The sequence below is a fragment of the Corvus moneduloides genome, chromosome 5 (assembly GCF_009650955.1).
Source record: "Corvus moneduloides isolate bCorMon1 chromosome 5, bCorMon1.pri, whole genome shotgun sequence".
NCBI classification, from domain to species: Eukaryota; Metazoa; Chordata; class Aves; order Passeriformes; family Corvidae; genus Corvus; species Corvus moneduloides.
The window spans coordinates 44,571,781-44,598,004 of record NC_045480.1 but is presented as its reverse complement, the minus strand read 5'-3'; the positions used below and the strand labels follow the sequence as shown (position 1 = coordinate 44,598,004).

Genomic DNA, 26,224 nt, shown 5'->3' with positions numbered 1-26,224 from the left:
CCATAGAATATCCTCAGTTGTAAGGGACCCACAGAGGTCATCCAGCCCTGCCCAGGACTCTTGGAGTCTAAAATAGACTGACTGCTAGAGTCTGATAGATTCTATGGCTATATTTACTCTCCAATAGTGATATTTAATATACCCTAGATCCTGATCCTGCCATGATCCGCACTGAACTCATTGGCGTGCATGGGCACTCCTGCCTGGGGCTTACCCCAATGTTTTATTTCCGTAGAAGCAAAGTAGAATGACCTTTGTCTATGCATAAGTTTCACTTCAAAAGCGACTGGCAATATCCCAAGACCTCAAAACCTGGAATCTTTTCACATTTTATGTTCTAGACTTACTTTAGAAAGGCTTCATTCATTTCTAGACTGAACATACACATTTAATTCCACTAATGTCATACATATTAACAATGCTATCAGACCTGATCTGAAAAGAAAGTACATGATGCTTTGAGCTGCTCATTCAGAGACCAGGCAAATTCTGGCAGAGTGAGCCAAATTCAGACACCACATTTAAAAATACAGAACTGCTTATCCACCTGGAATGTGTCACCGGGCCTCGTCTGAGAAGAGGTCTCTCTGGAGACATGGGTTTTTTTCTTCCTCCTCTGAAGAAGCGGATACAATTTCTCACGTGTAACATACGCTTCCTCAAACACGACACCAGAAATCAGTTCACTCAGTTTAAGCTGATCCTGCTTACTTAATAAGGGATTGGAAGCAAGCAACTCAACACACAGAACTTTCAGCAGTTCCAGTGTTAAATGAGGACTCTCCAACACGATACTCCAAGGGTTTATCTATTACAGCTCCTTACCATGACATGTTTTCCTATCAGGCAGCAGAACAAAGCCTCTTGGGCAGGTGCAGTAATAGGAACCAGGGATGTTCACACAGCCTAAAGTGCAGCCGTGATTCCAGAAGCCACATTCGTTAATGTCTGCAAAAAGAAGGGCTTGTTGAGTCAGAATAACATCATCAGCCAATGCTGGGGAATCGATTAATGAAACAAAGTAACAGTCTGAAAAAGTGTCTCCCTTTTTTTGCATTCATTTTTCAAAAAAATGTTTTTCCTAATGAATTATAAGAAAAAAGGTTTTCAGACCTCATATAAATCAGTGTTAAAAACCTTCTAGCAAAACCTTCTAGCAAAACATTCTCAGGCTGCATGTGTCCAGCATAGGTACCTAGAGGACTTTCAAAAATATGCCTTTCCATACAGATTCCAGTGCCATTTAAATCCTGTGCACATCCAAAAAGTTCACACTAGACACCTTCTTCAAACAAAAATTCTTTTTAAAAATTTCGCTTCAACATGACTTAAGTAAAAGCCTCAAAACACAAGTGCATTAGAAGTCAAAATTCAGAAATCAAACCTGGTGAATTTCCTGAGAACTGGAACACTGGTGCTCAGGCAGGTTTGTAAATCCTGTAAGCTAGGAATTCTGATGCCATTATGTCTTACAAAATCTGGTCATGTTGTGAAAAAGATGCATTAAAAAGCATCATGTTATCTATTAATAATAGTAAAATTAGTTTTTAAATAAAACAATCCAGATAAAAACATTTAGAAGAATGTTAAGAATTTCTGTCTTTTTTGAAAGGGATACTTAAGACAGACATCTTGTTGCTGGGTTATTCAATGTTTCACCTTTGGTGATACCTCTGGTTTCATTTTTATTTAAAAATTAAACTAGCACACGTAAACATTTCGACTTATCTGAAGCTCCTTTACCTGCTCAGACTAAGACCAAAGTTTCTCACAAGAATAGCACCTGTGACGCTTTCATAGGTCTCTTTTTAAACTACTTCAGAACTTGGAAGGACACAAAACCAAAATGGCACAGTGAAATTTTTAGAACTTCATAATGATTTTTCATACTCAAGATAATAAATAAAAGAACAGAAGCATTTTTTCATGTAAGGAATAAAGCTTATGAGAAATTAGTGCATTACCTTCACAAAACTGTTTATTTCGACTTAAAATAAAGCCACTAGAACATTTACACCGATGAGTCCTTGAGTCTGGCCTGCAGATTCTTCTTCTGCACTTCTCTCTGTTCAAATCACAGATTCCTTTTTCTGGAAGAACGATTACAGTGTAAGTGGGGCGAAGTACCATATTAACCTTCCAGGAGAAAGATGATAAGAGGTGTATTTTCTCCTCAACATCTGCTTGCTCACCCTGAGGAACTTCTTATTAGTACAAAATAACTTCTATTTTTTTCCATTTGTAAAATCAGGCAAAAAACCAATCACTGTAAAAATCAAAGTACTTGGAATACTAGGAGTAGGTGTGTGCAAACAATCATTTCGAGCTCTGTGTCAGCACAAGCAGATTTAGAGAGAGCCTGAACTAGGGGATGGTTTGATTTGGGTCCATTCCTATAGCAACTATGAAACGGAAAATTCAGGTTTCACATGCCCCCACGTCCTGCACAGTATTATATATTACTCTGTAAAACACTCTGAAATAAGAATAACAGAGAGGAAGTACACATGCAGAAAAGAGAGAGAAGAGAGATTTTTAAAACACAACGTGCTAAGACTGCTATTATTATTACTGAAGATTATATTGGAGTATTATTACCTCATAATTACTTATATTATTTAACAAAAAAGCTGGGCAGGTCATAATGACCATATGCTTCATTTGTACACTTCATTTCATTTGAAGAGTATTAGCACATCCTAGAGAACTGCATTGGAATGGATCTATGAGAAATACAAGCATTATAAATGTTGAACCATTCTTCAAAGGAAGAAGCAAAAAGTGCCAAACAGGTCCCCAGGAGCCTTCCTACTTCTCCTGCTTCATGGAAAAAGCTACTCCAGTATGCTTTTTCATGGGAAGGATTTGCAGAGCCTCATGTCTGGGCTCAGCTGTCTTTCAGGACTGGTGCTTTTACAGATATGCGGCACTCATGATTTTGTCTCCAAAATTATTATTTGTGTTTTAATCTTCATAATCTTCCTGTGGAGTTTCTTGCCCCTTTCCCAAGCCAACAATAGCTGAACTGATGCTACTGAATATGGGTATGCAGCCACACAAAACTCTGTCTTTGCCTTGGCTGTGTGTGTAACGTATGAGAAATCACTAGTTCATACAGGCAAAGAAATGCATATGTAACCAATGTTCTTGTGCTGTTGCCAATTCAAAATATAAATTCCAAGAGATGGAAAACTGCATAATATTTAAGCTCCAAGTTTATTCTTCTGCTAGCCACAACAGAGAAAATGTTGGCCCCTTGGTGGAATGACAGATCACATCCATAAAAGTAATAATATATGATTTCCCAGACAGACACTGCAGCCTGGCTGCAGACACAGATACCTTGCACATCTTTGCATCAAACTGGTTAATTCTTCTCTAACAAATGTTGTATCAGTAAACGAAAAATGATGAATGGATGACTTGATGGATATTATCTATGCTATTTAGCATGTTATCCTTTAAAAGACTTGAATTTTGTGTGGTTTTAGCTAAGCCTCTCGTTTTGTATAATTAATTTTGAATTGGACACAATCTTTTTCTACTGCAACTGAATAGGGAACATACAGTAGTAGAGAGTCTAATCTTCAAATAAAGAACCCATTAGAATGACAAAAGTGCAAGTCCGTGCAGCCACAAAACAGTAGAAGCCAGAAACAAGACTGCATTCAAGACTGCATCATATGTTTATCACTGTTTCTGTTTTCCTCCCCATGTTTGTACCATTATTGATCTAAGTAGTCTAAAAAGACCTAAGACACCTGGGAGTTATGGAATAAGTAACAGAACCAATAGTTTTGCCATCTGGACAATCTCAAGAAGATAATAATTTTTACCTGAGTAAGTATTAGAAGTCTATGTAGCCATATCAATACTTAAAAAACCAATCACATTTCAAAGCTTGAAGAGAATGGTGATTAAATTAGGAATCAAGAAGTTTATAACGCAGTATTTTCTGGAAGAACACCATTACAAACCATATTTTATAACTTTCTTGTGTTCTGTGGGATTTTTTCCCTCCCATCACCTGTCTTATATGGAAATATGTGTACTCAGATATTAGACTGATGTTAGTATCTTACACTGGAAAGAAACAAAACATAATTCCTCAAAAAAAAATCCCAAACCAAGTGTACTGAATATCATTAATCTGTTAGGAAAGATTCTTTAAAAATGTCAGAGGCAGTGTTAAAGTAATTCACATATTTTATGAGCCATTGTTGGAAGTGCCATACCAAAGTCATTCTGTGGGGTTATGACAGATCCATAGATGAATTAATGCTCTTCCCTTTACTTATTGGCCCTGATCAAGCCATTTGAAAGAGAAAGGGAAGAGGACATGAGGAATTTAAGTAGCAAAGTAAATAATTCAAATTCCAGTAAAAAAAAATCAGATCATATCAGTTGCACACTTATCCTAAGTTCCCTTTCCATCTGAAGGAACTTGCCAGTTATCTGCTTTAAAGAAACCTTGATAATTCACAGCTGACATGACGTTGCAATGTACATTTTCTTAGCCTGTACAGAGCATCCAATTAGTCTAGGTATGCTTTTATCTCCAGGTTTCTCCCTTGTAAAATCAGCTATAAATCTCATTTGAACTCCAGGCTCATTAGTCCTCCTTTCATCCCTGTTCTTGCATTGGATAAGCCAAGTAATGTACATACAAAGTCCAAAAGATTCATCTGGATTCAGCCTGTTAAGCTTCTTTCTACTCCATCACTTCCCAGACATTTTTACAAGAAGTTATTTTGAATTTAAAAAAAAAAAGGCTACTCTTGACAACATTTACTATCACATAAAAATTTACTAAACATGTTGGAAATATACATACATTTGAAAACATTTGTAGTTTATATATTAATAAAAGCAGGGAAAGCCTTTTTTCCATGGAAAGAGAAATGTCAGAAAGCAGAATGCTCTGGCGGAAGAAGTGGAGTTAGTCTTCTGAGAGAAGAATAAAATCTAAGTGCCCACAGCCACTGAAATCAAGCTGCACGCCCTTGGCTTAGTTCCTCTGTGTGAGGGCACCAAATGTGCCAGTAGAAAAAAGTGCTTCCATTTTCCAGGACACCCATTTTCCCCAAAGTAAGGACAGATCAAGTATTGTCTCTGAATAGAGACTCCCTGTGCTTACAAGTGTAAGCTGGATTTCCAGGAACACTTTATCTTCTGCATCTCAACACATCTTGGCACTGCAAACAAAGCATTTGAAGGGGAAAGATCCTTTGAAGGTTTTGGTTTTCCCACTCAGACCAGTCTTCAGAGAGCAGATACTGCATGGTACTGCATAGAGCGGTTGGATGGCATGAAGAAAGACAAAGCCTATTTTATAGTAACTATTTAGGAATAGTTCAGAGGTATTTACAGTTTCATTTTTGCTCATACAAACTAGAACAAACACTATATTCTCCCCATGTCTTTATACTGTCTATACCTCTGGGAATCCATGGCCATCTTCCCTTGGGGGTTGTGCAACCTTTGCTTGACACACAAATGCCTCCACGCTGTTTGCTCTGTTGCTCTTATCCAAGCAAAACTGGTGACAGAAGCTATTCCATTAAAGCAAGAATGCTCTGCTCCCCAGAGACTAGAGGACAAGATATTATTTCCCTGGATATCCCCCACTTCCTACTTCCTCAGCAGGAATCCTCAAGGAAGGTGAACTATTGATAGCCAATTACCTTCATTTTTGGATCCACTGTGAAAGGCAGCAAGATGACCAGCTCACACTGTGGGCTGCAACTAGTATCAATTAAAGACACAGGAGACTCTTATTCTATACTTATCATGGCAGCTTCAAGATTGCCTAAGACCTGCTGACTTTTAATTGAATCATTTCCCAGCAAAGCTGAGACATCCATTTGTAGAACATAGTGTGTGCTAAAAATCCTTTGGTGCCATAATAATCAGAGGTGTTTAGATGCACCCTAGAGTAAAACTTCCAGAATGAAGCACACATTTGATGAAGATAATGTAGGCAGAGGATTAGAAAGCTGTATGCTTTGTGCATTTCTCAGGAATGCATAAAAATATCCTTGTGTAAAGAAAGGCAAGAGAAGGAGAAAGTCACATTTATCTGCATGTGTATTCAGATTAATGAAATAAGCAGCTCATGCTCAGCATGCTTCTAGCCTGATACTCAGCTGGAGCTACACACACCAAGAGGAACTGTAGACCACTGAAGTAAAAAAAACTTTTTCCTTTATTTCACTGAGGCCTGGAATTTTGCCAAAGAAAATTCTTACTGCAGAGAATCAGGGTGTATGACATTATCATTCTCACACATAAAACCGCAGCATTACATTTACTTACCCAAATCCTGAGAATCAATCCTTGCACCTGGCTGTTTAAATGGATGTACTATTTTTATCTCCACTGGTGGGAAAAATGATGGCTTCAGGCTAATTGTGACTACAACTTTTCCAGTATATTTGTTGGCTCTCCATATCATGCCGGACTTCAAGTCTGAGTAGTACAGGTGCTCAGCAAAAAGAGACATACCAAGCAATTGATGTCTACAACAAGAGAAGATAATGAAGTGGCACGTTACCTGATCCCTATATATTTACTCACTCAAACATATTGGTATATATATATATATATATATATATATGTATGTATGTATGTATACACACACTATATTATCTTCTATATATGAGAATCAGAAGAGGTGCAGAGACATTCCCAAAATAATTCAGCAATCATAATCCTGCAAATTTGGAAGAAATAGACACAAAATGGATAAACTGCATTTCTCACAGGGTTAATGATCTACTGTTCAGGACTGACTTCACTGGAAGGCATCACCCTGCTTCTGGTGAACCCAGCAACCAAAATGGAAATTTGGTTTATTGAAGGATGTAGGTCAGACAAGCTCCACCATTTCCCAATATCCAGTGCCTCCTCTGACAATTCAGACTGTCTGAGGAAATCAGGGTGGAGATGAAGTGGTAGGAGTAGGGAATTCCTAAAATCCATTTTCTGTTGCTTCTCCTATCTCAGGAACGTAGTTTTCATTCACTGGTCAGTTATAGCAGCTAGCAGAAATCACAAAAGGACCAAGTTTTAAATAAGAGAGAGAGCAGAAAAAATACTGAAAGAGGTATTTTTGTCTTCCACTTTCCAGCACATAATCCAGGTGGAAAACTAAGAATCCAGATCATCCAGTCCAAAGGATTAATGCCCCAGTGAACAACAACCAGCTCAAGGGAGAAATGGAAAAAAAGTAAGGAAAAATCCAGTGTTACTACTGGCAGTGTAGGGAGAAGCCCCCTTTGTGTTCATCATATGCAAATGATGTGCCACATATTTAAATCAGCAGGCCAGAAAAACTGTGTATTTTTCTCAGTTTTGTGTTGGAAATCCCTTTTCCACACATGGTGACCCAATCATACTGAAAGACACTTCAGTGACAACCTTTTCCTGATCCCCTCACTGGCCCCATGACCACCACCGGGTTCCTGTACCCCTGCACGTCATGAAGGCCAAAAGCTCAGTGGTCTAAGAGCCCCCCCAGCCATGCTTAGCCCTGGCACTGGGGAACAATTCTCTTGCACAGTACAGTTTTCACCACATCTGCTGATGCTTCTTGGAGAGCCTGAGCACAGGGCCAAGCCTCCCCACCCAGCAGCTAAGGAGGACAACAGGCTTAGATGAGGATGGAGTTCAGTCTCTTGAGCACAGCTCAGACACCTGAGCTCACCCACTGTGACCTTGGGTAAATCATTTAATCTCTCCTTTTGGCTCCCCTATCTGTAGAAAAAGGTCACTAATAAACACTTAGGGAGGAATTCTAAGGATTAATTAGTTATCATTTGCTAAAAGTTTGGGAGATGGAGAGTACTGAGTGGCAGTATTATCCTTACAACAGTGATACTTTTCCATTTTCCTATCTTTAATGTTCTATTTACAGTCACAGGCCATTTGCACTACATTTTATACTCTTCATGTTGTCAACTGACCCAATAAAAGGGAGAATGAGGAAGAGAGCTTAACTGCATCCCTGAAATGAGTGTTTTGTTTCTGACAAGCTGAGGAAAACTCACCGGACAGAACTCCTGAGGAAACGAACAGCCCCACCATCATAGTCACATGATCCAATATGGGAAATCTCTTTTCCGTGGTCATGTTGGATCCAGTAGAGCCTTGTGTCAACAAAATCTAGTGAGATGGCCTTTATTTTCTCTGTGGTTTTTAAAATATTTATCATATCACTTCCACTGAGGGACACTCGGTGTATGCTGGAAACTGTACCATCTGAAGATACAAATAACAGCCTGCAGGCAAGAGAGGCGTGTTTAAAGAACAAAACAAAACAAAAAAACCCCACAACAAACAAACCCCACGTTTGCAAAATCACATCACAGCTACACATGCTTTATTTAGTTATTTAGTTGCTCCTGTATACAACATTTCTCAGTATGGCTCTAGAACTACTGGTACTGCTGGGGATCCCAGAAACCAGTATTACTGGAGGTACTAGCAATTTCCCTCAAGTAGGTCAAGCAGGAATCAGCCCAGCTTAACCACAAAGCACTATTGTCTGTCTCTCTGCTCTGTTCAGCCGTGCAGTCAGACAAGGAAACTGGAATAATTTCTCAGATCTACGGGGAGCTTCTGCAAACTTGAGGAAAGGCAGGTCTTTGAGGCAGATCTGCATTGCCCTCTGCCTTTGGGAAGGAATTTATCTCCAGAATTTCTAGTTGAACACGCCACTTAAGTGATGAACTTAGAAACGCCATTTCTGCTATAGTTCTCATTAATATCTTCCTGCTGGTAATGGCAGCCAGACTATGCTGTTATTAAATGAAGACAGTCAAAACACAGCTCCAATATTCAAACCAGTTATGCACTGAACTACTTGCATGCCAAGTTATTCATGGATCAGAATCCAGATTTACTGATGTGATTAAGAGAAAGAGCAGTTCTTCCAAAATAGTAAGTTATCCTTAATCTACATATATTTTATTTGTCAATGTTTGGGTTTAGTTCTTTCCTTGGGTCACTTATGGACAAAAATTCCAAGAAGAATCATTATTTTGACCTGTCATCACAGAAGTGCAGGGTTTATATGCACAAGATCATGTAGCATAAAGTCACCTTTTCGGGATTATGTTAATAATTTGTTAAAGGCCCCAAATGTCTTAGATATCACTGGCAAGGGACTGTACTAAACCAGTAGAAAGACTCAGCCTCTGCCTCACAGCTTTTCCTCACTGTTACACAGTCTACAGTAATCATGAGTGTTGGTGTATAGGCAAAAACACGTTTCCAGAAGGACAGCCAAATTTTATTCTTCATTTTTAAAAAGTTATTAATATTTACTTGCCTTTCTCTAGTATACCTGTTATTCAAGAAATGTCACTACTCTCAAACTTCAGACAAATGTGAGGATTCGCTTTTTACACACAAGGAAACTAAGAAACAAAGGAAGTTATAGTCTATGCCCAGGCTTTGCAAATCATTGTAGGGATAGAATATGATATGAACAGAAAGACAGAAGAAAAACTATGATTAGATACCACCCTGAGTAATTGCCAGCCTTTACTGTATTTTCCTTCTATTTTTCTTCACACTAAAACCTAATTTTTTGGCATTTCTAAACACCATTAAAAATTCAAGGTAATCTATTGCAATAGTTATATTACTGCTTCTAAAAAAATCCTATCACTGCTAATATCCAGGCACATACTATGGGAAAAACTCTGTTATTAGGGTATCACATCAACCTTCATTACTTAAGAGTTGCACTTGTTCAGAGAAAGACATTGTTAATGTCAGATTTAGTCCATGTGCATGTATTTATGCCTGTGCATGTAAACATACTGGGGGTTTTGATTCACTTCACATTAAAAATAGAGCCCTCAAGAGTTTTCATACAAGCAAATTGCCATAAAAGTTAGGACATAAAAATTATGTTAGACTTCTTGGAGTCTAGTTTCTTTACACTTTTTTAGTGGCTTAATGGCCTTGCTCTAAGCACATGAGTACAGCTTTTAGGCACAGTGAAGCACACCTAGGTGAATATCCACACTTGAGTCTCCCCAAACTTTCCCATACATTCAGCAAACACATCCCTACATTGCCATTTGTAAGATGTGTTTCAATGGCATTTGAGATTGGGTCTGAGGAATTGTGAATATCTCCAAGACTGATAAAAGCTACATTGAAAAGGAAATCAGGGAAAAAAATGCACAGGCTGGTGTCCAGGCCATGAACCCCACTGAGATGGCAAAACTCCAGAGAATATTAGCAATGCTGCTGTCACCATAAGATTGGTTTATGTACAAATTTACTAGGAAAGGACACATGAGCCTTAATATTAAAGTAGTTTCACACACTGCTGAGCAACTTTAATGCAAATCAAAACTGGAGGCAAGGACATGCTCTTGCTAAGCAAAACAGGAGCATTTCAAAGTCTGCTCAAGCTTCTTTTTTCGTGACTTTAATGCAAGAGTTTTTTGTGTAAAGAGAAGTTAGCAGACCACGGTGGTGGTAATTCATAGAGGTAACCCTTGAGGAGCCAGGCCTCTCATGCGAGCATGGTTCTCAATGTAAATGACTTGAAGCTGAAAGGAGCATTTCTATGAAGGCCAAACTACCAGTGATGCTAAGCAGCAGCAGTAGATTCACAACCAATATTCAGAGACACGGGTAAAGAAACAAGGGAAACAGCAGCAAACTGTCACTTCAGCCTTTTTTTTTTCTAAAACATACCAATTTATATTCTAAGTGTGGCTGGGTTTGGAGCACAAGGGGCTCCCAGCATTTGCAAGCATCATTCCCTTTGCCTCTCCAATACTGTTTTCCTACCCAGAAACTTTGCTGAAAGAGCAAAGTTTGTTTTAGAAAGGATGTGAGAAATAAATTCTTTACTGTGAGGATGGTGAGGCACTGGAATAGGTCGCCCAGAGAAGTTGTAGATGCCCCAGCTCTGGAATTGTTCAAGAAAGGTCAGATGGGGCTTTGTGCAACCTGATCAAGTGGAAGGTCTCCCTACCCGTGTGGGTGGGCTGGAACTGGATGATCTTTATAGTCTCTTCTAATCCATTTATATGATTACATGAAACCACAGTCATAGTACTTTACATATTTGGAGTCCATTTCAATGAAATTACGAACCCGTTTAAAATTACCTTTGTTCAGCATCAATGGTAATCCTTGTGGGACGACCAACAGCTCTTAGAAGAACTCGGCGTTTCTTCCCATTCATGTCTGTTGCTTCTACGGTTCCCTTCTGTCTGTTGGCCCAGAGAATGTCTTGATTTATCCAGTCAATAGCAAACCCTGAAATGCCTTTGTCTACGTAACATAGTCTCTGTAAGCAAGATAAAAAGAGTTGACAAGAAGAATCCTGATGACTGCTCTAAACTTGGCTTTCGTTACAGGGAATAGAATACCCAATTGAAACTTTCCAGTTCATTCCTTTGCCTGCTTCATTTTTTTTTCAGACCTGTAGCTATTTCTCTTTCTTTTTCTTCCATCACTTTCATTTGGTCTTTGTACTTACACATACCTCCTCTGAACTGAGTGACTCCCTGCAAAAGGAGAAACTGTTCTGCACAAGAAATACACTGGATTTATATTTAGCTACAACTTTTTGCATTTGACACACTGTGAAGCACCCAGGCCTGTACTGTTACAGATGGAAGTCTCCTAACACACTGTTACAGAACTATGATCCTTCAAAATCAGTGAAAATGCATCAGTGAAAACTCCACATGGGTGAATGATCCTGGCAATCTCTCTCAAACGAAAGAACGCTCTCACAGAAATGAAGTTCAGCCAAAACAGCCTGTCTACCCTTTTTAATCAGCCGCATGCAATGAACTGCAGAGCTTTTTTCTGTGCTAAAAGCAGTTATGCAACCATTGAAGTCAATAAAAGGTTAGAGAAAAAATGAGTAGGAATTTGAGTACATTCTTCTCGTAGCATTTGTGTCAGCTTCTGTTACAACAATCTTGAAGACAAAGTTGTAATGCCAGAGATTAATCTATAACTGATACAAACATTATTATCTACAAAGCCTTAGTTTGTCTGAATTTCCTATCCTTCATTTTTAACTCCCCTTTACTTGGTCCACAGAAATGTACGTGGATACCAGTAAAAGAGCCTGGACTCAGGATCAGAACTATTACAGCAGCAAAAGTAAAGCGCTAATCGATGAACAGTAACAGCAGAATTGTACCCAAAGAGCAGGTGGTTTCCACAGAGGGGTTTGCACCTATTAACTTGGAGAATTCCAAAGAACTGATTACACTACCTCTCGTTTTGTGCCATTTAGGTGAATTCTTTGAAGTAGTCGCCTTTCAGAGTCTACCCAATACACTTTCTCTTCTATATAGTGGAAATCCATAAGGGTTGATGGACCAGTATCCGCAACCAATCTTTCATGATTGGTCCCTTCAGTGTCAATTCTAAAGATGGCATTTCCGTGGCTAAAAAGTAAGAATGGTGCTGGGTCTGGTGTGGAGAAAACAAAATGAGACCAATTAATTGATAATCATTGCATTTTTGCTGCATTGAGTTCTCATTAGTAGTATACAAGTCAAAGAGAAAGTTCAGGATATAGTGGTCTTATTTCTTAATGATAACTTTCTAGGTGTACCACAGAGAACCAGTAAGATATAGTTGTAATGGTCCTTTCATATTTAATGCTGAAAATTATAGCAAAAATCTGAGTTAGGAAACTGAGACTGCAATGGTTGTTATCACTACTCCCAAATCCTACAGCCCAGTCAGAGGTCAGAACAACTGCTGCATGCTTGCCAGCTGAGGTTGAAAGAAGTTTGCCATGGATGTGTCTCCTAGTTGAAGACCACTTCAAACTATTGAGCCATAGCAAGAATTTATCACAGAGAGCTATGCTGGGGTCTCCCTTTAACTATCCAAAAAGGGAAATAGAATATCCCAAGACAGGGAAAAAGAAGAAGCTGGAGACTGGGAAGGTTTCTTGTGCTGCAGAAGGCTGAAGGAAAACAAAAGACCTGTACTTAAAACTCCTACAGCTCAAAAGCCACAACTTCTTCCAGACAAAAACTGTATTTGTACTGAGCGAAGGGTAAGAGTATAGCAGTACCTGAACATAAAATGTGTTAAAATCAAAGGTGTTCCAATTATATCCCAAACTGTAGAAAACCAGTTAAGGCTGAAAGTGATGAGCAGCTGATGGTCCCAAATAACCTTGATGCAGCCTTAAAACCAGGTGATAAGTATGGAAGTACAATTAGTAGGGCATAATGATTGGGGCTGCTCCAGTTTTATCAAGTCCTCTTTGTTATTTTTAGGGTATCACTGTAGAGCACAATTAAGATTGCCCAAGGAGCCTTAACTACATTTCCAAACCACAAGGGTTTTCATTTAGGCTATTTGAATATTATGGCTGTCTGTCAAGTGCATAAAGGAAAGGAGTTCTTACGTAACCAACACACTTTAACTTTCATTTTAAAAATAAACATGGGTTTGTTGTTTGCATTTGGATTTGTTTATATATATACATATTTGTGGGCATTAACTCTATTCTTTAATTTACCACTAAAAAAACCCCAAAACATAAATCCCATTTGTGTTAGTAATGGTGGGGATTTATAACATGGTTGCCTGAAACAACAGATTCTGACATATGAGTAGTGCTCTAACCAAATTATTTTGAAATGCAGTTATTGATGTAGATCCAACAGAATAACAGCTTTCAAGCCTGTATAATCAGCAGCTGAATTATTCTGCACTGAAGAAGCAACTCTCCATTTATCAAGAATGGATGCCATTAAAGACGCACTACCACCAGTTTTCTTACACATATACTTCTGAAAATTAAATTGGTTTTATTGACAAGGTTCACATCTTTTTTTAACTAAATATCTTTGCTATTAGCATGATACCCAAGGCTTCAAACTCAACAAAAAGCACTTCTAAAAATTTTAGACAGGTGCTCCACCTTCATCATAGTTGCAAGGTTAATTTTCCTCTCAAAGCAGAGGAATGAGACAAATTTTGATTTCCCAACATGAAGAAAGTTCTGATGAGCACCCAAGATGTAATTTTGTCCTGTTCACAGGGAAGATGGCAAGATGGCCAGAACACTGTTTCTGTACTAACAGAATGTTTTGTATCTCAAGTTTTAAAGCCATCACCTAATTATAGCAGCCACTTACAAGATTTTAATTACTCCCTTTTCCTGCTGCTACTTGCACTGAGCAACCCCATGTGAGCATATTTGAACAATGAAGACTTGCTTCATGTAAATGGCAAATGAATGCTGAAGAGTAGCCAGGCTGATTTATCTAAGGGATTTGACAGCTACCACCTGCATTTTTGCCAATTTGTTGACCAAGACTATTTATACACTTTGGTTTTGTCCTTTCCACTCTCTGAGTTTCCTACCAGGTGCCTGTGAATGAGGACTCTAAATGGAACAGGAACTGAACAAATCTAACTTTTACTGCAGAGGCACCAGTCAGATTTGGGACTCAGTTTTGTCAGGGGATTAACTACCAGGCAAACCATATCTGCAGCAAAGATCTTCCTGTCTTGAAAACTTGAGGGTATTTAACCTAGTGCATCCCCCACAGAAGGGTTTATACCTGACAAAGATTCCATATCCATCACGGTAGCTCTATCAGTCCCTTTCTACAGTTACTATAAATGTTAGTAATAACATGCTAAAAAGTTGTAGTACTCCAGTATGAAGGTAAGATTGTTCTTTGAAAGATACCTGTGCAAAACTTGCTGGGAAGCAACATGTTTGTTTTCACTTCAGTTCAGAAGTGGAAAGTTTGCAAAGGAACTAGGCATTTGTAGGCAGGACCAGAAAAAATCCAGACTGGGTCTTTGTGAGTTACATTTTGCTGATAATTATGAGATTCTAGGGGGGCTGGTCTAAAGTAACTGCGTTGGTGGCAATTTGGGATCTATACAGAATGCTTTTGGTTATGTTTGTGGTCCCAAAGGCTGCATGCATAGTGACTCAAGCACATCTCCTACTTCTCGGGTCAGAAACATGCCTTGTCACATCCCATCTCTGCGTTAGCAAGGGCCCCAGGTAAATACTAGTCAAAAAAAATCCAACTTGAGTTACTGGATCAGAAGGAAGCTATGGTGTATCCCAGACAGAAACCAAAGCCAGGCATTCAGAATTCGAAGTGGAGAGGTGAGAGATGAGCTTCAGAGCACTTCCACCTCATACTCTAGATGCAATATAGGGTTAAGCCAATCAATAAAATCCAACTCAATTTTTTTCCCCTGGGTAGCGTCAGTTGAGGACAAAATGAAGGTTAACCAAAGGCTGCAACTGTGAATATTTTCCTCTTAAAAAAGCTAAAAACTTTGAAATCTAAATGCATCTCCCACACTTAAAAATCAGTTTATATACTCAGGACAGAGGAAATGAGAGAAATAACTCACAGAAACACTCAAGTCTTTTAACTGCTAATGGATGAAACAAAAAATGTGGGCCTCCTCCTTCTAATTTTACAGCACTGTCCCTAGAACCTAAACATATTGGAATGACATCAAGGCCAAGAGACTGAAAGCAGCAAAGGTAGCAGAATCTTGTGTACTGCCATGTCTTCTTGGAAGTAAGGATGGGATAAGAGAATTTACACTTTTAAACTGGCAGAGAAGGCAAACAGGAGGTAATTGTTTAATTTAGTTTTTTGTTTTCATATATTCATTTATCTTTCCACCACCATAGTTTACATTCTTCACCGTCACTCCTCTGTGGCACCCACTTTTGGCTTTGCCACTTACCCACACAGCAGGAGAGGCATTTTTTTTGCCTCTGGTCAGCAAACCAGAGAACACCAGTCACTGACCAGTAGGGACCAGCAGGCATAGTTCGCTTTGGGAAGCAATGCTAACTAAATCTCTAAAGCCCTGTTTCAATTATCCAAAACAAAAATCTCCTTACCGTTCACATTGCAAGACCACTTGTCAATACCCAAGGAGTAGCCAGGCAAACAGGAACAGATGTATGACCCTGGAATATTGATACAGGTTTGGCCACAGGTTCCCAGACCACCTTCAAGGCACTCATCAATATCTGAAATAAGTATTTGAAAAAGATCAGGAAAACTCAGCTAGCAATAGCAGCAAAGAACAATACCTTTGACATACTTATCTAATAATAAATCGTCACAAAATTTAATATCCCATTTTTAAAAAACGAGATGAGGATGGCTGTATTCCTTCATGCATTGGTTTCAGAATTATTTGGACTTTTTAAAATTTATCATTGTCACATTCACAGTGATTTTGGAGGGTAGTTTTGTTTTGGGGTTTTTTTTACCGTCAAGGGAAATTACCCTTCTCCCTACTACCTGGGTACTCTGGTCTCTAATTACCCTAACACAGCGAACAGACTTGTCTTGATTTGTATTATTATTTGCTATGCAAATGCTGCTTACAGCTACTTCCTTGTATCTTTATCCCCTTTTCAACAGTAAAAATTCTGCCAAGAAATTAACAGACTTTGTGAAACAGCAAGGCAGCAAACAGACTGTCACAGCACTGAGTTCAACACTGAGCTCATTTTGGTTTGAGTCGGATCTCAAACAGACATACAAAACACTAGAATTCCCACAATATTCTGACAGCAACAAGCCCAAACCAAGGCAACGAGCAAATTAATTAGAAACTAGGCTTTTAACTGGTAGGTTAGGCTATAACCTTTTGGATTTGAAAGATATTTGGTGTATTTATGGTGTTTTATCAGGACTTGAGGAAGTAACTATTACTTAAGTCCTAAATTAAGGAATCTATTTTTCAAAAGGAAAAAGATTACCACTGAAGAGCGCAGTTTACACTAAGGGGAAAAGAAATTGGCAGTACCATGGATAATTGTCCCACAACATTGAGATAAATTTTAGTTCCTTCTGAAAACAAACACGTCTGATAGTAACTTCCCAAGGTACTTGGCATCTGGTGGTACCATATGCTGGTATATTTCTTGTATACTTTCCTTCTTCAACTACTGTGTGAGCATTGCTCTAAGGAGCAGCTCTTTTCTTGCCCAAGTTCTTTTTGATGTCAGTGGGTTTTGTTCTGTATTTTATCATGTGACTTGGCACATGCAGGAAATAAAGGAACCAACACACTTTGTTTTAAAGCAACACATTTGATTAAGTCACTAAAGGACATGGATTCACAACCAAAACTAGGTCTGTGTGTATCATGTGAGAATTCCCTTAGTTTAAAGAAGGGAACATTAACTACAAGGAACAGCAATTTAGCTAACTCCTAAAAGACTTTGAAAGAAACTTTCTCAGTAACTTAGGAAGAGCTAAGTAACCAGATCTCTGATATCCCATGGTTCTGGGAACCAGTCTCCTTAACTGCTTTTAGAAATTATGTGTAGCAGAAGTGTTCCAAGGAGTTTTTTCTGTGTCCAAGTATCAAAGGTGTTTAAAAAGAATGTCAATTCTTTACGGCCGCCTAACGTGTCTGTATAGACTAGAGAAAGCTTCCTTATTGTTTACAGAGTTTTCCCACAAGTTCATGCTCCGAAGAGCAGAAGAGCTAATTTGACAATGTATGAAATGTAATCAGAGCACATGCAATGGATTTCTGTTTAACAGATTACAAAGGTAAAGCAGAAGCATTTTCAGCAACGTAATTCCATCAAGGACTCTAATTCCAACCCACACTTTTCTTCAAAAAATCAGCTTGCAAGAGCATATTTTCCCACATGTACTAGGAGTGTACATTCCATTCTTCACAGCATTAAAACAGAAACTCTTAAAAATCCCCTCTAGGAAGGTTTTACTGGCTTAGAAGTGTATTAATGGGCTCCAGGTCACCACTAAAACTAGATACTCCTGGAAAACACTGCCTGGATGTCACTGACGCTAAAGGGCTCTTTGATAGCCCAAAAGGGAGGGCTTTGGAGACCTCAGGTCCTTGTCCAGCTGCTGTCAGTGTCAGACATGACCACTGTTTGACACTATCTCCCCAATGCACTGGTTTTTAAATCAAGTAACTGAACGATTAAGCTGGACACAACCTGATCCAGCCACCAGCACCACAGCAGGTGTGAGACTCTGTTGATAATGTAGTTTATGTTTGTCAATATACTTTTATGACAGTAGTAGCTTGCTAAATGAACCTGATGCTATTTCTCTGTGGAAATCACAAGTATGGGTGAAAAAGACAGCTGTGTAGATACAGGATTGTTAAAGAGAGAGGTTGTTTGATTAAGCAGTGTGAAGCACTGCTGAGCTGTTATTTGACCACTGTAAAGAGCACATAAAATAAGAATAAAAAAGATAGGCCTGGCCTGTAGATTGGATCTAAAAGACTGCTTTCTCTGAGAAGGACTTGTGTTCATACTGGACAGAAAGCTGACCTCTTAGCATGTTACTGGGTAAGAAAATTCAAATCACAACACAGAATAAAATAATGACTGTGAGGAAAAGATTTGCTTCTCTATATGGCAGTGGTCAGACTGTTTGTATTTCTCAGATAAAGGTTGGCATGCTGTTTGTATTTCTCAGATAAAGGTTGTTAAAGGACCAGGAAAAATTAGGAAGTGTATACAGCAAGGATAGAAAGCCTGATTTGACAGCAAAGAAAAGTGCCTTTCTGTGAGAAAATTAAACAGCTCAGAATGCTTAGATTATCAGAAAGAAGCTTGTAAGAAGGACTGAGCACCACAAATTAATACCTTCACAAAGAAAAAGTAGTAGATTTTCTAAAAGACACTATAATCTTTTCCAGGAGCAGTTTAACAAAGGCTGATATATGACAATTGAAGCCAGGGAATTCAAATTCAGGCATTAAATTCACATTTTAACAGGAAGAGTGAATCACTAAGGGAACTAGCTACCAAGGCATGAAGGGCATGAAAAACATCAGTGAATATTCTAAAGTCAAGGTCATACTGGGAAGACATGCTTTAACCAAGCACAGGTTACTGAGCAACATACCAAGGTAAAAGGGCAATGACCCTTTATTTCCAGGGTAGATTTTCCAGCTTTATATGAGGGTAAAAACTGACTTTCCAAGAACAAGAACACCGACTGGTCAGGCTACAGGAAGTTGCACTCTTTCCCCAGTAATTGCACTTGAAGAGAAGATTTCAGGGTTATCATCCTGTCCATTTTCATCACCACCAAAATTCACATAGTATAGCAAATCCCACATGGACTGTAAAGCAAGCCATGGCTTCAGCTGAAGAACGGCTCTCATGGAAGAAACACTGCCCAACAAAAGAGCAGGGGCACAGTGGCCACAGGCAGCTTGGCCACTGGAGAGTGCCCTTCCAGCAGTAAGCAGGAAGAGGCCAGAGACACAATGCTATTGTGAAACAGGCCACAGCACTGAATGTTTGGCTCTTATGGCATTAACAGTGGAAGAGGATCCTATGCTTAAAACCCTCTCTTCTTTGTTTTAAGTAAAAAAAAAAAAAAAGTCCAACCAAAAAACCCAAATCGAACAAACCAATCAACCAATCAAATCACCAACCCGAAAACAAAACAAACAAATGAAAAAAGCTGGTTTTTAAGGTTTAGGAGAGCTCATCACAAAACCATCCATCAGGTGTAACGAGCACTGCCTTCATCTGCACTTTTAGTGCCAAAGGAAAGCATGGAGTTGCATCCTGTTGTAGCTGTTTTACGTGTCCTGGCAACCACATCCCCCAGTGGGAACTTTACCCTGTGAAAGAAATCAGCTTAGTGAACACAAAAGCTGTCTGCAGTGCCCTGACAGCCAGCCCTGAAAGGAAGAATGAGCTTCTGCTTAGTTCTCAAAGACTTCTTTATGCAAAAAAATGCCTTGAGAATCAGCAAAAACGATGAATCATGTCATCACGATGTTGGCAGCTCTCAATGACTTTGCATACAAATATACTACTTTATTGAGAGTCCTGAGAAAGGCTCTGGTTGCAGAATGTTGAAGCATTAGTATGCCTGGCAGGGACACAGAGAAACCACAGTGAGCCAGAACCTGAATTTCATTATGGCCCCAAATACATACATTATATACATAAAGTGTACGTGCAGATACATACACTCAAATAACCTCATGCAAACATAGTTCCTGTTCAGCTGGACTTTTGATTAATTCAATCCGCTGTATTCAGCCACCACCATAATCTTTTCAACAAGGTTGAACATGAAATTTCATCTGGCTGACAAAGAAAGCAGCCCATCGCTTTTATCTCTTTTGTTTAAAGCATCCAGCTCCAAGAACAGAAGATAGCTAGAAATGGAAAAAACACCCCAGCTGTCAGCAGGCCACAGCGAAATAGATGATGCACAATTCAGTATCTTTTCTGTCCAGTTTTAAATGAGGCTTAAAATACAACCTGATCACTCACAATTTTTGAGAGGAGAGAGTTTGTGAAATGCTCACGTTCTATGATAAGAAATACAATCTGAATACAATGAGAAGGTTACCAGTCCTGGTGTCTTCCATCCCAGAGCCACAGAGATGATCATTCACAGATATGACAGCAAGTGTGAACATATGATTTATCAAGTATAACATAGAATCAAATTTAGGATTGAAATACAATTAAGAAACCAGTTGTAGACATCTTGAAGAAAAAGGTCAAAAAAGATCCCCAGGAACTACAATATCTTTTATTCTTCCTTTCTGGACTCAGATCTCAAGTGTTTCCTCACTAGAATGGAAAACAAAACCCTATCTTTGAAAAAATTCTATGTGAAATAAAGTCTATGTGTTAATTAGTAACTACAAAATGGACCTCTACTACCTGGATCATGCAACTTTCAGTGTATTATTACTGGCTTGCCTTTCAAAGATGAAAGTCATGAGGCATCATCAAATACTGTCATCCAGCTCCTTTTAAAATCAGATTTCAAATTAGATCCTAAAAAGTAGTCAGTTTTTAGAAACAGAACACAAAATTAATAACTGCTATTTTACACTGAGCAAAACAATGAGTTTTTCAATATTAGTCACTGGCTTGGGAGTCTGCCCTGTAACCCTCTTTAGGATTAAGTATCATGGGATGTGTGATGCCATTTCTGTAGTCTCTTGTAACATATTTGCCTCCTTCCTGTTTTGATCCAAGTTTTTACAGCTGAAGATAGTATTTGTCCACATTCAGCTGAATCCAGCTGAATGTGAATCTTCTCATGAATTGGTCTGTGGCTTCAGACCCATGTTGAAGAATTCCTGCCTACTATTTGCTAAAAATATTTACAAGCTTCTTTCCCCAAGTCAGTATAATAAGAAGTGAGCTAGCTGGAAGACAGCTACTGAAAGCAAGGAAAAAACACACCTCAACTACAGCTCCAGTGCTCTGTGGTAGGAGAGAGGTGAACAGAAAGGAAGCAAAGTGTAAAGCCTGACACACAGAAAGAAGCATCTGACCAAAAGAGCTGACCTAGATAGCTGCAGTTGTCAACTTCAATTGCAGGCTGTAGCTCTGTAGGAATGTGCAGCATGTTAGCCCTGAAGAAGTGACAAGGGCTGAGCAGTTAATGTCAGAATCTGGCAGAGATGTGCTGAGTTTAAGAACCTATGATTAGGCAAAACTTCAATAATGTGGGGTTTGTTTTGCCTTCTTCCAAGACTTTTTTACAATACTGTTGGGTATCTTAAAAATTACAATCTTTCTTCATTTTTAAAACTTACAAAGTGAGTATTTAAAGTCAGTCCTGAAACCAAAGTACACCTCCAGTCTTGCAGTATCCAGAAGATAATATATTTACCTAGGGTAGCCCAAGACTAACAGGCATTAATCTCTACTCTAAAATTGGTAATTCGAGGGGCTGCCCTAGGCGCTGCTCCAGACAAACATGTGGAAAACGTTTTCAGTCTTGAGTAGGGAAAGGATTATACAGCGTGGGAGAATAAAAAATACTGTTGTTAACGTGGTGTTTCAGGAGGGCACAGGCAACTGATTCCAACAGACATAGGCCCATCCTCTGGTGTCCCATGTATGCTTACGTTGTCAAATGTGTTACAAATCAAAGCTCTCCTGGAACCAAATATGCACATGTTTTTTCTTTGTAGGAATAATAGCTCCTTTGGAGGCCAGACCAGTTTTCTTCAGAGGTAGAAGGTTCTATGTTTCCACTGGGGTTTAAGAAAGATGAGTTATTAAAGGTGACTGAGTCCACAGTCCTCACAGCATCTTAAAATAAGCTATTAATTCAAGATGGCATGTCAAAAATTGCAGAAGTGCCTCCAATTCTGCCATAACTTGTCAATACATCAATGCATTCATTCATCAGACTAGTTTTGCTCTGACCTTGTGATCTCTTCTCCCACACTTTCTTTCCTATAAGCTTTGCTCTTTTGGGACTAACAGCCCCTCAGAAAGGCCTCTTCTCTCTTGTCATACCAAGTCAGGATTCAAATAATTTCTCTAAAAATAACTGTATAAAATTATGTGAGACATTTAGGGCTAGATTTCATTATAATTCCACAGGATGAGGAGGCCTTTGGTCTTTGAATATCCATAGAAATAAAAGGAACTAATTAAGGAGTGAGCTATTTAGCAATGTAAGAAGAAGATGACCTAGACCTTCATCAGAAGCGGCAGTGTGGCAAACAGATCTAGAAAAGCCTACACACATTCTGGCAAGCATCACTTGTAAGAGCTCACTAACAAAGAGCAGACACCTTCTCAGTTCAGGGGAGTCCTTATGGCTGGCAGGTTGCCACCACAGCCTCAGATGATTAAGAGCATTTTACAATTGGTGTATCTATTACAGCTCGCCAAGAATGGTCGCCAAGCCACGATTCAGCTTGCTGTCATTGTTCACAGTTCAATGGTATGAATCATGTCTCCCACTCACCCCTTTTATCCCCAGTATTACCTTCAAAGCCTGCCTCCAGCTTCCTGCCACTTGCTTCCACCGCACCCTCTGTCTCACATAATGACTGAACTAGAATATCACATGTCCAGTCCTGGTCAGAACACCAGTTGTGCATCCAGTACACAGAGGAAGGAGACAGGGAAATCCCTTACACTGAAGCATCCTTCAGTCTTACATTTCATGTCAAAACTTCATCTTTGCTTAATCCCCTGTAATCCAGTGGTCAGTAATTGAAAAATCACCGTAATGCATCGCATTTTTTACCTATTTTATGTCATATGGAATTGCTCAGAGTATGTCACAGTAACATCAGCTCTTATGCGGAAGATTTCTTTTGCTGCTATTTCTTGGAGATTTTGCTGAGGCACTAGCCAATCTGTTTCAGTGTTTTATCTAGAGCCCTCCATTCATACAGCAGCTGATTTTCAACAGAAAAGACTTAATGCAGGGCAGGTTACGTCTTCATTAATGGAAGAGCAATATGCATCAATATGCAAAATATGTCCACTAGGAAAAAAAAATCTTTGCAGCCTTTTGCATGCTAGTATTTAGAGTGGGGTTTTGACTCATTAAACAACAGCCAAGCAATTCCCTTCATCTCAGTAGGATTCCTCCATTATACACAAGCTCTTAATTGAGCTACCCAGTAATGCAGAAGCCATAATTAATGAACACCCTAATCAGCTTGTGCAAGCTAAGTACATGTTAGCAAATAGTATGGATCTATAGGAGAGGCTGTGTAAAGTGCAACAGTTGCTAGGGTTATGGCACACACACTGTATGTATTCCAGCCTGGGCTTACAGAGAACCAGGCCTAGGCTGGTCCCAGGGACCAAATGGCCATCAACAGCAGAGAGGGAAGATGATCCCTACAGGGACACCCTCTGGTTTAAGTTGGCCTAAAGGGAGTCCAGTCTGTGCACTTTGAGAGTTCTTTCCAACGTAAAGCAAACATAGTAAGAGGTGGTAATAAGGAGATTAATTTCAGAAGCCTGCTTCTCATTTGAACTGAAGCATCAGGGTTGGAGCTCTCTAGGTGTGTTTGTCTCTCAGATAAACCTTCAGTCAGGTTTACAATTTGTACACAAAAAATGCCCAGCTCCTCCCCCCTCAATATGACAGCATTTGACATGCAGGCTTCTATTTTCCGCTTACGAGATGGTATTTCTTGGCAGAAAGCACAGAGGAAGCACCTGTTATTACATCACTAGAATCATGACAAGAACTGACTCAGGGCCTCTGAAGCCCAAGGAATCTAAGGCAAAAAGAATTAACTCCAAGTATGAGGTCTGTTTGCTTGAATCCTTGCAGAGTATTTCCTCATCTCCTAACTGCAATGCCCACAACTTCATTGGCTCTGGATTTCTTGAAAGAATTGGACCTCACGGTAGCAGGGGAGGGAGAAGGGTTCTGTCATCCTTTTTCTTACACTCTTTAAAGAATTGGAACCTCCATTTTACATGCTCCAGTTCTCTGGAGATGATTACAGTAATGTTAGTGTTGCACATTTCTCCCAGACCTCCCTACGACAGTATTAAGCACACCTGCTATTCATGTATTGTATGAGATGCATTATTAATATGAGCACACTCATCTACATGTAACAGTAAGCATAGAAAAAACAAGTTTTAAATTTATCTAGCCCACATCTAAATATGCACTAGTGCATAATCATTAAAACACTCTTTCTATACGTATATAGAAATAAAAAAACCACACCTATACTCAAACTTTACATATATTGAAGCACCAACACATGCATGCTCATGTACTGAAACTATGGAGACACTAAAGCTGTGGCAAGGAGTTTTGGTAACTGAAGAACAGTTCATATCTCTTAATGATCATATGAAAATTTATTCTGCTTTCTGCTAGTTAAACGAACAGAAACGTGCTGATTTCTGAAGAAAAAAAAGAATTATATTCATTTTGAAATGCAACAGACATTGAGAAGCTGACTTATCAGTTCTCCCAGTACAGCACAAAAGCAATCTGCAAAAAAACTCTTTGAAAATTATGAAGTGAAATTAAGAGAATACAAATGTACTTTTCTTAATCTGGGAAAGTTCAGCAACTTACCTATACAAGCAGAGTTTTCAGGCTTTAATCTATATCCATTAGGACAGTTCCAGTGCTGCAGAGCTGAGAGGCTGACAAAACCAATTTTAAAAACCACTGGCAAAAAAGCAACAAGGAAGAGAAACATAATCCTGAGGGGTTTTTTGTGCTGTCACTAGAGAAAAACTAGCTTGTATTCAGTCATATCCAGGACAAGATGAGCATGTGTAATCCCAAAAGGTTTCTGCAATCTGTCACTTTAGACTCAGACATCTTATCACAATTTCAAGTTTTATCTTTGCCTTGCTTTTCTTGTCACTTTAGACCTTACTGTGTCTGACTACAACCTTGAAGAAATTCCTGGGAGATTTCTTCCCCACACGCATCAGGGCTTTTTCTCTCTCTCTCTCTCTCGTTTCTTTTTTTTTCTTTTGGAAGGCAAGTATGAAATGCCTGACACTCTTGCCACAAATTTAACACAGCTTAAGAGCAATGCTAGCAAGGATCACTGCAAATTTCCTTGCAACAAAGCTGCCGTTAAAATCTTAAAAGCAGAGAATTCAGAAAACTCTTCACCACAGCTCTCAGTGGAGTGCAGGGAGCGAAATCTCCAGGTACCGTCCTTCTCCGAAACATGGTTGTTTTTTACATTCAGACTTGGATGGGCTCCTCTTTTCTTTTTAAAGCTCTGCTTGCCCCACCTCTTCTCTTTTTAGTACCACTTGAGTGAACCCTGTGTTTGCAAATAGTAATGTGGTCAGTTCCTTACTACAGGGAACTGAGCCAGCATGCAGATATCCAGCCACCCATAATAAATACAGTCTCTTTAGAAAAGCAACGCCTCCTGCTTGAGAAGTACCTGCAGCTTGCAGCTAAGTTTTTTCCACAGAGACTGTAGGCAAGTTTATTTAATTCCTGTTCAATCATGATTAGTCGCATTTCTGTTAATATCGTCCTGTGATTTAACAACAGAAACAAATTTTATCATCAAAACATTTCACGCAAAAATCAGGGAAAAAATCCCTCTGGTTTCTCTGCTATATTTTGACTGAAATTCAAATCACCTTAAGGTTAAGTTCATATCTAGGGCATGTGTTTGCAATTTTGAAATTGAAACTATCTCTCTCAGGTCTGAATTTGGCCCCTATGCATCTACAGGATAATACCTGTTGTTAGAGACTGGGGTAATGATTTCTGAGCCTGCATCACCCACAGATGTTGCAGTCATTTATATGTACACTGGTGCTGCACAAGGCTACTGTCAGGATGCAATGCTCTTTTACACCTGTTCCACTGAGGCATAAAAACTAGACAAATTCCAGGTGCATTAAGCTTATAATTCTTCAGTATTGAAAAAAACCTCCTTTTTCCAG

General features: G+C 39.1%; 1 protein-coding gene across 3 annotated transcripts in view; it reads right to left on the bottom strand.

Moving 5' to 3' along the window:
- The window catches only part of EGF (epidermal growth factor), a 59,002-nt gene extending 33,438 nt beyond the window's left edge, over positions 1-25,564 (bottom strand). For 2 of the 3 annotated variants that reach the window (XM_032109751.1, XM_032109752.1), the window contains exons 1-8: positions 24,873-25,564; positions 15,911-16,042; positions 12,266-12,465; positions 11,139-11,320; positions 8,049-8,279; positions 6,316-6,518; positions 1,965-2,090; positions 826-948 (exon numbers count right to left, since the gene is read on the bottom strand). In XM_032109751.1, coding sequence (XP_031965642.1) covers positions 826-948; positions 1,965-2,090; positions 6,316-6,518; positions 8,049-8,279; positions 11,139-11,320; positions 12,266-12,465; positions 15,911-16,042; positions 24,873-24,999 — 1,324 coding nt within the window. In that variant the 5' untranslated portion in view covers positions 25,000-25,564. The remainder of the gene's footprint in view (positions 1-825; positions 949-1,964; positions 2,091-6,315; positions 6,519-8,048; positions 8,280-11,138; positions 11,321-12,265; positions 12,466-15,910; positions 16,043-24,872) is intronic. The other variant, XM_032109750.1, reaches the window with a different exon arrangement.
- Between the last annotated feature and the right edge of the window lie 660 nt (positions 25,565-26,224).